The 13,934-nt window shown below is 38.1% G+C and overlaps 1 protein-coding gene across 5 annotated transcripts in view; it reads left to right on the plus strand.

Annotated features, from left to right (window-relative positions):
* The window catches only part of IFT80 (intraflagellar transport 80), a 156,148-nt gene that overhangs the window by 76,247 nt on the left and 65,967 nt on the right, over positions 1-13,934 (plus strand). For all 5 annotated transcript variants that reach the window (XM_044434434.1, XM_044434430.1, XM_044434429.1 and 2 more), the window contains 2 exons: positions 8,183-8,293; positions 13,144-13,212. In XM_044434434.1, the coding sequence (XP_044290369.1) occupies positions 13,185-13,212 (28 nt within the window). In that variant the 5' untranslated portion in view covers positions 8,183-8,293; positions 13,144-13,184. The remainder of the gene's footprint in view (positions 1-8,182; positions 8,294-13,143; positions 13,213-13,934) is intronic.

Raw genomic sequence — 13,934 nt, forward strand, 5'->3', positions numbered from 1 at the left:
AGCAAAGAACTAGCTGTCAGTATTGTCATTCTGAGCTTCAGTTGTTTAAAATGAGGAATATGTGAAGATTGAGACCCTTTTTTCAGTTTTCCTACATCTATAGCTTGAAGATTGATAAACCTATCTTTAAAGAAATACATTCTGCCCACTAAAATGAGTACAATGCAACTGTTATGTGCATATAAGCATTATATGGCCACTAATGGGTTTTTCAGAGTACTGCTATGCTGACTGTCAAAATCTTACAAATTGGTTCTGTATGTACGTAACTAAGAGAATCCCTCTTACATGATAGTACACCAGTTTTAATCTTATTTATGGCCTTAATATTGCAACCAGAATTCCCTTGAGTTCATTGCATTTTATGAATGCATCTTAGTTTTTTTTATAGCAGTGTAAAATGAAAGTGTCCACTGAGACCTTTGCTTCACCACATATGTAATAGAAGGGCTATTATGTTTTGAAGCATATCTAACTAGACAGCTGCTATAATTCATAGATTAACAGGAGTAACACATCTCCTGAAAAACAAAGCTGTAGTGTAGAATTCTTAGATTTGTTGAGTTAATCATCTGTGATTGTCACATTTAAGACCCAACCACACTGGTAGCCTATACACAATATAGGATTTCATAGAAATACTTTTTATGGTGCTTGGCACTCATAATAGCTCAGTATCTCACATATCTGAGCCATTCTTGGAGCAACACGGCTACCAGATGGGAAATACTATACTTATTATTTAGATTTGTTATCTTGAAAACTGGAGTGGTAAAATAACAAACGTATTACTTTTTGAAGCATATTAGAAAACAAAATGAGACTCTGTCTTCTGTCTTGTCTTAAAGACTCATTATATATTAGCGTGTCTATCTTCTTTCATTCAAATAATAAAAATAGCCCCTTCACAGTTTAATATCTTATTTCTACAACTGTAGCCAAGAGATGGGGAGCATATAGCCCTCCAGAAGTTGTTGGTTGCAACTGCAGTCAGCCACTACAGCCAGTGATGAGGGATGTTGGAATTTGCAGTGCAACAACCAACACACATGGACTAAAGTACAAGTTTCACCTTGGTAACTGCAACCAGTCTTAAGCTGTAACAGCCACACAAAAATACACTTAAACATACACCTGGAGGAATGAATTATTCAAGGAAAGTATGTGAGAGAAACCTAAAGTTTGACTGTCCATTCTTTTTATAACCCTGAAAGATGGTCAAGACCAATATATTTTCTATTCTTCTGCATGCCTCCATGCCCTTTCTTTTCAGCCCAGTGACACTAGTAGTATCAAGCCACGAGGAGTGACACACAAGTGAAATACTGGACAAGAACAGCCCATTCAAGGATGGGCGAGTTGCTACCCTTTATTTCTGTGCCCTCCATAAAGGTCCAAACTTGATCCCAAGTGAGGATTGGTGCAATGATACCCTGTGATGACAGCAAGCATTATATTCTATGACCCACACACAACGAGGATAGCTTTTAGGATGTTGCAACCTGAATTCTCTTGTACTGCTTCAGCAAGTCCATATACCTATCATAAAAGCAACAGATCTTGTCTGCCATCTTGAATGATGTTTTGTTACTATTCAATCTACATTCACAAAGTTTTCAAAAACTCATAGCAAATTACATACAAGATAGAATTGTGTGATGCAGAGTTTGAAATGATAGGGCCATGACATCATAGCAACTAAGCTTATGACAGGCAGAGGGCTCTGGTTCCCCTGCTAACATAGCTCTGCTATGACATTAAAGTGATCTGCCATTAATTTCAAGAAATGCTGAACAGGTACAGAAAGGTTGAAATATCAGATCACATAACTCAGCCAGCTCACCACAGGTATTTGACCTATGAGCCACAGCACATTCTGAGTAATGCTTTGAATAGGCAACCCCAAGTGACACTTGCTATGTCATATAAACCCAGCCACTGGAGGTTATTTGAGGTTTCAACAACCCTTTCATAACCCTACAACAAGTTGAGGGTTATGTGAACATTGTCAAATCCTCAATTAACTCTCAGTGGATGGATTTGCATAAAACAAGCTCAGCTTTGGATGCATATTCAAAATGTTTTCTGATATCATAGTGTATTGAAGTTTAAACAACTCCCAGTGAGCCCAGCATGTTATTCAGATGAGGCCAATGTCACCATATTGATGGGCTTTGCTTTTGTTTTATTTTTATTTTTAATTTTTTGCTTAAGTGTTTATAATCCTTTAGTTTGGCAAAATTTAAACAGTATGGCACTTCCATTTTTATGTAACATTATTTTTGGTCTTTTATTCTAGAATCCCAGGCTTTCATATTCCAATGCATACAATGCCATACATTAATCATTGTCCTTCAGTTTGATCTGCTGTATGAGATAATCATTCTCCTTTTTTTGTACATTTGTTCCAGTAAGTAGTGGCTTCAATCCTATACAAAGTTACCTAGGAAAAAAATCCCACTGAACATAAGGGGTCTTTACTTCTGAGCAGCATATATAAAATTAGTCTGTGAATAACTGCTAATGCATATATTTAAACTGTAAAAAGCTTTGTTCTCCATTGGAAAAAATAAACTGGGTGAACATTAATCTGTTCTATTGCTGAAATCCCTTATGTTACCATTTTAATGATACATTTTGTGCAATCTGCCCTGATTCTTTAAAGATTACATTTTTCCTTTTTCTACTAGTTTTGTTATACTGATGACTAATCATTGAAATCAGAGCAGAACATTTAAGAGGCCTGTGGTAGCAAATGAATATAACAGACATGGTTCTGTACATGGTGTACTTGAATACACTGCTAATCACTTATTTGAATGCTTTCCAGAACTGAGAAATCGCTTCAACTTTGAGAACAGTTTATGGTTTCATTAAATAATAAAAACAGGAAGAAAGGAGCTGTATTTTATAAAACAGAGAATCAATTTAAGGTTGAAACTGAATCTCTTTACATTGTGTTCCAAACTATATTATGAACAAAGCATATGGTCAAATATTTCACTTTTTTAACTGACCTATAAACAGTAACCTAAAGTATATCTTGAAACTTCTACTGATGTCAGCAGATATTAAATATGTTTCTGAAGAATTCTTATTTGTTTAAATTAGCTTCATGGCCAACACCTCTAGTCAAACAATAGGCAACTATATGGGTCTCAAGATAATTAGTCACTGAGCTGGTTCACATGACACAACAGTTCGCTTAAAAATAACGTAGAAGTTACTTGATTGTTTTCTAACTCTCAACTGCTGGCAGTTGGGTTCCATGACCAAGCAAGCCACAGCAAGATTCATGGCCAAGAGTGCCATATAAAGTGATCCCTGCAAGAACCCAAGAAGATGGGACAGCCTCTGTAGGTAAATTAAGCCATGATGGGCTGTTTATCATGTGAACCAGGTCACTGTTAGTGATTAGCAATGGATTTGTGAGAGGAAGATGATATATCTGTCATTGAACAGATCTATTCTGAATTAGTTTTCTCAACCTTGTCTTTTGCCTGAGAGTTTTTTAACCTGGTGTTCTAAGGCACTGCTCCAAATTAGAGTGCTTCTTCATTCATGATACAATGGTTTTCTGATACAAACATTTTCCATCTGTAGAGCTGAGCCTTTTATAGTGACAGCAATTAACCAGAGTATCTAACAAATAGTCCTAGAAAGATTTTTGCTAAATGGGATATGAGTTAATACCCTATGAGCATAGTTAATACCCTATGAGCATATTTCATCTTTTGTTTGTAACAGGGATAGCCAACTTATAGCCTGCTGGCCACATTCAGCTTTGACCAACTCTCTCCTCATGCCAGACAAAATTCTGCATCTTGGCTGGTAGCTGCTTCTGCTAGTGAGAGTGAGAGATTTCTGAGGAAGCCTCTGCATAATTGCAGATGCCTTGAGACAGCCTCTCATTTCCTAATGAAAGGGGCATCTGTTCTCAGTCTGAGAGGTCAGACTCCCCAGCCAAGCTGAGAGGATGTATGATGACATCATAGCTGTGTCCTGTGGCCTCTGTGCAGCTGGTTGAGGTAGAGTCAGCACTCCAGATGATAAGAAGCCCATGTCATCCATAAGAAGCAATGATGTCCTTAAAACATACAAAGTGTAGGATCAGCTGTTTTCACAGTCTTTGAATTACTTTCTTCAGTGATAACAATATGACTGCAAGCCTAAGGTAAATCAGCCTAAAGAAGGACAGACAAACAGAGGAGTACAAACAAATGGATACCTAATCCAGATAAGACAAGGGTAATTTTGAACTGTAAGAGTAAGCAGAGTCATACTGAAATGTGCCTACTGATAAGCACAATGCAATGACTACATAAGGAAACGTGGGGGGGGGCGCAATGGCACTCAGGTCACTTTTGCTACCAGTGTCCTCAGCTGGTTCCCTCTGTTGGAGGACAGAGCTGTGTGTACCACAAAGCCTGTTCTCAAGCTCCTAATCTGTGGTATAGAGGTAAAATTCAGCTGACAGTCCAGCCAGCTTCTGTATGGGGAGAAGGCACCATTTTCACTTCTGGCAACAAATGCCTTGGGCCAGCCCTGAGACTAAGGATCAAGTATGGAGAGTTCAAACTGGTTTTGATGATGTAGTGCTCCCTTTGAAGAATAAGGCTTACACTTTTTGCCTTGCAATGGGTCTTGATAAACAAATGATACTCCTGCCAGACATGTGCTTGTACAACTTCAGCTAGTTAACTAACTTCATCCCTTCTATGAGAAATTAGAGTTGACATTTGGGCCACATGTCCTAATTATTTCTCATTTCAGCCCTATGTGGAGCAGGGTGTTGACTGAAGCAGGTCATAGTGATTGCATTGACTTGTTACAACAGTAGCATGAGCTGCTATTTTGTTTCTGAGCACAATTTAAAGAGCTAGCTTTGACTATTAAAACTCTAATGGTCAGGTATAAGCCTGTCTGAAAGACCATCTGACTGAACATGAGGATATGCAGGTGTGGTTCTTTTTCATGTTCTACCTAAATGTTCTACCTACATTCATTATATAAAGATGAGAGAGGGTCTTTTCAGAATCTTTTATGCCTTGATTTGCAAATTCTCTTCTTTGAAAAGTTCATGTTGTTCTCTTGAGGCTAGCTTTTGACTGACTTTTAGCCCATAAGTCTTTATTCCTGCTTATATTTAGTGCTTTTTTATTGATGTGTGATCTACATAGATTGAGTCAAATTTATTCATATGTAGAAGAAACCTATTGAAATCAAACCTCACTGATTTCAAGGAATTAAGTACTTTTAAGTATGACCAAGTCAGCAACCAACCCATTGGCTTGGATTTACAGTCTGCCTCCTGTGAACAGAAAATCTTCTTCCATCTGTGGAAGGCTCCTGATATACTGAAATGTAACTGATGGCAAAACAGGAGAGAGAGTGGCATTAGCTGACTATTCCCTCTCTCTGCAGTACTTGATATCTCCTGAAAATCTTCTCTGGAAACTTGTGAGCTTTCTAAGAAGTGTGGGAAGTGAGACTGGGGCCTTTGGAAGTAGGGAGGAATCTGTGAAGATAATGCCTTCCCACCACTTCTGTCAGCTTGCTTATTCTGTGTAAAATTTTACTTAGGGAGTATTCTTGCTGGTATGGAGAAGCCTAAGATTCAACTCAGTATGTTAAGTTTGTGTTTTGATAAATAGTCTATTTATTGTTAGCTACCTGGTGCAATATCCTCTTGGAGAAGTAGATATAACCACAATGAAACAAATACTTAATGGCTTTCAGTTGATTTTAGAAAAAATATTGTCCTAGTTTCAAATATCATGTGCCTTGATTGAATGCAATTATATAAAGTTGTAGGCAAAAGCCTTCATACTTTGGATTCTGCTGCAGACTTACATCTTAATGCAACATGTTAAGTGAATTTCTCTTTTTACTGTTTTAGAATTTCATCTAACAGTTTTCTGCTTGAATTTTTATTATGCATACACTCTTGGAAATCTATGGCCACTTAAAGTATACCATCTCATAGCCACATGGCTCTCTAGACAGTTTACATAGTAAAAAACTGACAGCACAATTAAACACAACACAATTAAAACCACAGTATCAATAATACATAGCATCATAACAGGAATACCAATTAATAGTTTAACGACATACTGGAATTATCTTAAATGTCATAATTAAGAATACTAATATTTGCAATAAAATATAAAATCAATTTCCAATTAAAATCATTAACAATTTAAAATGCTCCTTAAATTTTAAAAAAGTCTTGGTCTGGTGCCAGAATATGTATAAGGACAGTGCTTGATGAATATCTTTGGGAAGTCAATTCCACAGATTATAATTGGGGTCCAATCTTCTCTTTCCTTTTTATTGTAAAACTATATCTATGTATCCAGGAATCAATACTTTGTACCACTACTTTGATGTCAGAGCATAAAAGTATTAAGTTAGAGTCCAAAGATTCCTTTGTGCTCATGAAATTGCTTTGTGCATTTTGTGCTACACTATTCCAGGAAAAAAAATATAAAATTTAAGCATGCCACTTTAACAAATTACATTAAAAAAGGAAATTAAGTACAAATATCTTATTTCAGTTGTGCAAAAAGATGCAGAGTAGGTTGTGTAGAGTTGGCCAAATGGAATCATATCTGCTATAAAATAGTTTATAACATTATGTGAACTCTTGTGCCAGCATGGTGGAATTGCTCCCAGGTTCTTTGGGCCCAGCCCAATACATTTTTCAGTTTGTTTGTAGTGCTATCCTATGCATGCTTACACCAAAGAAAGTCCTACAACTCCCCATGCTGGCTGGGGAATGCTGGGATCTAATAGGACTTTTTCTTAAGCACATATAATATTGATCCCTTATTGGATCTTTTTCGGAGACTTTCAATGTAAGAATGGTGTCAAGAGACTACTGATTGCCTTAGGTGGAGGAATATGGATAATGAATTATACTTGAACATTTACAGTTAACATGAAGACACAAAGTCAAAATAGTAACATAATTACAGTGTAGTGTATTACTATATTTTGTTTATCTAACACAAGGAGTTGTAGGTATTCTGCTGTAGTTCTCCAGATGCTTTGGCTTACAACTCCAATGAAGAGTAACAATTGGCTATACTATCTAGGCCTCCTGGAATTTCTAGGTTAAAACATCTGGGGGGCCACAAGTTACTCATGCCTGTCCTATGAGTATAATACATATTACTGATAATGTGGCTTGAGTTTAGAAATGCATTTTCATGGCAGGGTGAAGATGACTATAGGGAGAGACAACATTGCAATTTGGTTACATATAGGAACAGTATAAAATCAATTATTATGCCAAGAATATAGGCCTCAATCCAGAAGGTTTAACTGATTTCAGTGGGACTTTAGTTACAACTAATTTGCCTTATTGATTTCATTGAGAAGGAAGTGGTGAATCATTTCACTTGATTTGGAGCCATAATGTCTTGTACTTGTGGAAAGTGTTTCCAACACTGGTTTACATGAGAGTAATAGGAACGATGATTTAAAGCAGAAGAAATTGATTATTGGTCAAACTATTTGATGATCATAAATTAGCTAAACAAGTACTGGGTGTGAGAAAGGTGACAGCTTTGGGCACACATTCTCCAGAGGTTCTGGGATGTCCTCCAGAAGAATCAGAAGAAGAGGGAGAGGCACAGGAAGGGGCCTGAGAATGTGGGCCATCCCAAGACTCTGAGATGAAAGAAGCAAAGATGCTTATCTCAAGATCACCCGAGGTGGGCAGACTGTCTCAGGGAATAACCAAGATGTGCAGGTGGTGGGAGGGGACTTGAAGCAGGAGAGTTTCTCAGAAACAGGCGAACAGCAATAGTTCCTGACCCCATTGTCAGCAGAGGAAGGTGGCACAATTAGAAGATCAATGCACAGAGAGGAGGCTTGTTCATAAGAATTCCTGGAGGTGAATACTAAATTAGGTTCAACAAACCATTCTGTGCATGCTCAGAGCTTTGTGCTTTTGGTCGATAAAGAACACTTTGCAAGGAAACAGGTCTGTGGCTTTTGAATGTGCAAAGGAGGAACCTCAGATCCTGACACCAAGGAAATGGAAAAGAATTAGAAGTGCATGACATTCTTCGCCTAATAACATGTGTATCTTCAACACTACCTTTGTGAATCTATAGCAATGGCCAACCCATGTGAATTAGATTTCTAATTTAAGTAATTCACTTCCATATAGGCAAGTTCCATTTGATTTCCAAGACTGGAAGAGTTGAAAAAAGTGTAGAAGCCCACTGTGGAGCTGTGCTTGCAGGAAGATGGAATTATGAAGGAACAGCACTTGTTACAGGTAGATATATAAATAAAATGACAATTCAGTGAAGAAAACCAGACATTTTTTTCAAAGGTAGAATGGCTTCATTTTAAAAGTGCATAATTTCTAGAAAAGAATGGAAATGAATATCTTGTAAAGCGAAAACAATCAAGATGATTACGAATGGGGCGGCATAAAAATGTTTTAATAAATAAATAAAAATAAAAATAGTGGAAATGTTTAGGGAAATGTGGTATAGGGATGGGTGAAACTTTAATATTTGAAAGAGTCCAGCTAAGTTTTTTTCCTCTTAATGGTGTCTTCCCTTCTCCTTATTGCCACCAACCAAGCCTTTCTTGGAGATGGCAGTCAAAGGCAGCCCCCACATTATGATTGTAGTTCTGAATAGATTGCAGTTGGGAGAGGCATTCCATTAGATATTGTGATTCGAAGCCCTACAGAGCTTTATAGGTTAAAACCAGTACCTTGAATTGGGCTTAGAAGCATATAGGGAGTCAATGCAAGTGGGCCAGAAATGGTATTATGTGCTCAAACCTTCTGGTCCCAGTTATTAATCTAGCTGCTGAGTTTTGCACAAGCTGCAGCTTTTGAACAGTCTTCAAGGGCAGCACTATATAGAATGAATCTAGTTTAGAGATTACAAGAGTTAATGGTAATTTACTAAAACCAGTCTATCTCTGTCCAGATAGGGGCTTGGCTGGGCCACCAGCCAAAGCTGGTAGAAAAACCTCAGTGCCACTGAAGCCACTTGGGCCTCTAGTGATAAAGTTTTCAGTCCTTCCAAATGGATCAATCATAAACCACTGATCCTCAACCCCACTTCCTTTTTTGCTATGTTTAACATTTTGCCTGATTGAGAATTTTGGAGAATTCAAAGCTTCTATAGTACTTTATGACCCTTGAGTTCACCTAAGGAAGGTTACCCATGTTGGGGACTCAAGTTGAGCAATTCTCTCCCATGTCCAACTTAAGTCCCATCAGTGGCTTAGGAGCAACAAGTGAGCGACCTGACATGACTTGACTCAAGTTTTCTACTTTTTTTACTACCAAGGCCACTCCAAGACTTACTGCCCATGTGGCAGGATATCCTGGGGCAATCTTGGCAGAAGGCATTTGGAGTGAGCTGGAAGGCAGGCACAAACACAGCATAGGCAGTGGGAGGGAGGGACTTTTCAAGGGGGTGGGAGCAGGATAGGGAGAAGGGGGTTGTGATAAGGGAAGGCTTCAGCACTTCTTTTTGGCATGAGGGAGGCGGTGGGAGGGAGGGGCAAGGGGATGGGAAGACTTGAGAAGAGACTTGAGACTTGACTGGAAAATTTCCTTGCAATGACTTAAGATTTGACTTGGACTTGAAAGGAAAGGCTTAAGATTTCGAGTAAAGGACTTGAGCACCTCACTGGTTATTACCCTAATATGGTTTTGAAAAAAAATTATCCCAGTCAATTTAGCCTACTTCTGACTCTCATTAGGCAGAACAGAATAAACTTAAGTTACTTACTTCCTCTTCCTGTGAGATTTCAGACATGTCCTGTGTAATCTACAGAAAGCTAAAAAAAAGTTACAAACAATAAATATATTATGTTGGTCTTGACATTACCACATTCTAGCCAGCTGTCATAGAATCAGTATCTATACAGAACAACGATATTTTACCAGCCACTGGATATAACATTGTAAAACTGGAAGCAACTTTAGGATACAGGTATTAGTTTGCAATAGGGGTACAGAACCTAAAGCCTGAAGTAAATATTTCTGCATTCAAAAAGTTTGAAATGCCTCCCTTAAGGCTCAGTTACTGGCAGGAAGCACTTTAAAATGACATATGCTGGTATTTTTGGCTTACTCCTTTTGCCTTGTGCAGAAATGCGGCCATGGGAGCTTCTTTTCTGTCCCTGAGCTGACAGAGGTTCAGCACTTCTGTTTTTGTAGCTTATATTAAAGCTTGATAATAGAAGAGTAGTAGTTTGCCATAGTTTGCTAAATAACTTCAGGGCTAGCCCAGGCAAGCTAAGCAACTGCACAGGATGCCAAAATTGCAGGATGCCTAATTTTCTGTGTAAGAAGACACTGAGCTTTTGAAGGAGATACACAAAGGCTTTTTAGGTGCTCATTGGTAGGTGGTATCTCCAGCAGTGCTACTATCACCACATTTTCCCATCCCTATTCATTTAATTAAAATGGTTAAGCTGCTGATTTTCAATTTGGTGCTCAATTTGCAGGATGTATTATACTTAGAATAGTTAGGGAAATAGTGAATGGTTGTGTTTACTCACTTTTTCTATTCATGTAAAAGGTTACATAGAGATTCTAATAAGTTGAGTGATAGTATCAAAAAATCTGGAGTATTATTTCAGATAATGAATATGTATTACAATATTGTGATAAATAAAATGTAGTTAGTAAAATGGAAATTGCGCTACAGTTTTCTGGGCAATTCTTTATCATTTAACATGCACCAATGGGACATGAGGTGTGCTGGCAACACTTTAATTTGCATAGGGCAAGAGCAGGCAACATTTTTGGCCTGTCAGCACATTTGGTAATTTAAGAAACTAATGGCTCCCTTGGAATACATGACTAATGACAAAGTACAAATAACTGGCCTCTGAGGCTGAGTACAAGGCAAAGGTGAGGTCTGAGCCTCATTTTTTTAAGCTCAAAGTTTTCAGTGCCAAGAGAGATAGAGAAGTATTTTTCTCTACCTTCCCTTCAGCTACCAGGAAATTCCTTCCCCCTTTATCTTTTACTTCCTCACCAAGCTCACTACCCAAAGTCATATACATACATCATGTATTCATCATGAATGTGTGCATATGTACACACGCATCTCTTCTACACTTCACTGTAAGCACACAAACACACACTCACTTTTTCAAGATTTTTCAAACCCTAACTAAACCATTTCTTTTTCATACAAATGTGTACAGCCCTGTCCAACTTCCCAGAATTCTTCCAGGGGTTGCATCAGTCCCCACTGGCTTCTCTGACCTCTCAGATGGCTTATCGCTGTCCTTCATAGCCTCCAAACTGTTCCTTTTAGTCATCCTCCCTGGCCCAGCTCTTCATGAAAAGGTGACAGAAATCCTGGTTTTTCTTGGTGGCTGGGCATACCACAAAGGAAAGCAGCATCCTGCAGCTGCCTGTCACCTTGATTACTTAAAAAATTCTCTAAACTCTACATGTAACCCAGAGGCATTCATGGGAAATGAGGATGAGAGTGGCTTGGGTCTCTCACTTTGTGTTGGAGTGATTCTAGATGCCATTAAGAAAATGTATTTGCTTTTGGAAAAAAATGGGAGGGAATGCCTCCTTGGAAAGTATCAAGAAAGGCATTTGGCATTTCTTTAGCAATTGAGAGTGTAAGTATTATGTATACTATAATCAAATTATTATAATTGTTTAATGAATTTAGCATTCTATTATGATACTGTTTCATCTGGAAAATGAGAAAAATATTAATTGCTGGTGAGTTAATCATCTAGCACAATGATGGTGAACCTTTTCGAGACTGAGTGTCCAAACTGCAACCCAAAACCCACTTATTTATTTACTGCAATAAAACCTGAAAACTGAGGTTTTAGTTCAGATAAAACAACTCACAGCCAGTCCAAGCAAATATATATATAAGTCCTTGGCAGTGCACTGACCAGCCATGCGAAAGCTCAGCCGAGTTGTGGCTAATGAGTCACAGCTCGTGATGTCATCGCCTGGCACTGCTACTCGTTTCTGAGCATGCGCATGGCCCCTATGTGTGCTGTTATCTGATGCTCGGCTGCTGGGGTGATGCTAGGGCGACTTGGCTCATGTGCCGAGAGGGAGGGCTCTGCATGCCCGCTGTGGCACGCATGCCATAGGTTCGCCACCACTGACCTAGTATATTGCCTACCTCTAGTATGGGCTAATCAGAGTCTTCAAGACAGCTCTGAATAGCTGTCATCTGACTGCTGTCTATGCATATGACAATAAAATGTTTTTTTGTCAGTACAAAGAAATTGGAAGTGGCCTTGCTGGGCTAGTAGAAAGCATCCAAAAGTAATCCCCCTTTAGGCCCAAAGAAAATGTCACCCAGATTTTATATTGTTAACTTGTTTTATATTTTTATTGTATAATATTTTAATTGAGATATTTGTGAGCTGCCCTGAGGCTTTGGCGAATGGGGCAGCATAGAAGTTTGCAAATAAATAAATAAATAGATAGATAGATAGATAGATAGATAGCTAGCTAGCTAGCTAGCTAGCTAGCTAGCTAGCTCAGTGCTTTACATCAAGAGAAATTTTTACCTATACTTTTTAGCTGTTGCTTTCACTTCTTTATGTACACTGAACTTAGGGTTATATCCGTTCCTATTTGATGTGCTCTGCCTATGTTTACAGAAAGGAGGAGAGCAGGTTAACATCCTTTTTGTCCCAGCCATGTTTATTGTGGTGTTAGGAAAATTAGAAAATGTTTAGTCCCACGCCACCTCTTCCTTTAATTCAAGTGCCCTAAAATAGCTATCCGCTGACAAAACCTAGTTTTGTTAAACTGAGACTGCATGTGCTTTCATTCTGTGCATTTCAGAGATGTTGAGGGACATATAGGATCAGGCTCATTCTGTCACCTCCTACATGAGAATCACTAGGGAACGACTACATCATTTACTCTAACCCATCCCCTGCCACTAAGTGCTGTGCATTTTAATGCATGATTTATTTCAATTATTTTGAAATGGAGTAGGAATTCCAAGCAAATGAGAAACTGCTCAGCATGATTCCTCAGAAAAGCTTGAGAAATATTTCCTGCATCTGCTTTTTGATTATAAAATTAACTGAATACAACTTTAAAGTCCTAAGTATTAAGCATTTTTATTTAATGTTCTTCTGTAGTTGGTGAGGATGGACAAATAAAAATATGGTCAAAGAGTGGAATGCTGAGATCCACCTTAGTACAGCAAGGTAAGTTGTTTCATTTCCTGACACATAACTTCAACATACCTTTACAAATCTATTTTAATGCATTCCCAGAAATTCCCAGAGGATAAATTTGAAGTAGAAGACCCCTAATTTTTTCAGCATATGAAAAATCTAGATTGCTAATTAATTAAATGGCTTAAAATGCATGCAGAGGATCCCAGAGTAATATGCATGCTTCTTCCGTGAGGCATCTTTTGTGTACAGTTTGTCCCTTCAACAAATCCCAGAAGCCATTTGACCATACTTTTGCAATGAAAAAGAAACTTGTCTAAGGAAAACTTGTCTAAGCATTCTTAAAAGAGTTCTACAACTTATAGCATTCCTCAGTCAATCATGCTGGCTAGGGAATGCTGGGAGCTGTAGAATTTTTTTCTGTTTAAACATGCATGGGACTGCATCCTAATTAATTGAAAGTGATTTTTTCATAGACCCCCTCCCCCATTTTAGCTTGCTCCAGGTACCCAAGAGTGTTCTAGATGTATGCGGGTTTTTTAAAGAAAGGATTTTATTTGAGAAATGCAAAGTAACAGTGACATCATCACACACAGCTTGTTTTATATTATTCAGCTCAGGTTCTGTACATAATTTAAGATGGTTGCCCTTGCACTTGTAGTTGTAATATATATTTTAAGCTATTACAGCCACACAATAATCACTTTTCCACTATTTCCCTTGATAGTTATTGCACTTTTCCAAACGGGATT

Source organism: Varanus komodoensis, unplaced genomic scaffold, assembly GCF_004798865.1.
Source record: "Varanus komodoensis strain SLA01 unplaced genomic scaffold, ASM479886v1 scaffold28, whole genome shotgun sequence".
NCBI classification, from domain to species: domain Eukaryota; kingdom Metazoa; phylum Chordata; class Lepidosauria; order Squamata; family Varanidae; genus Varanus; species Varanus komodoensis.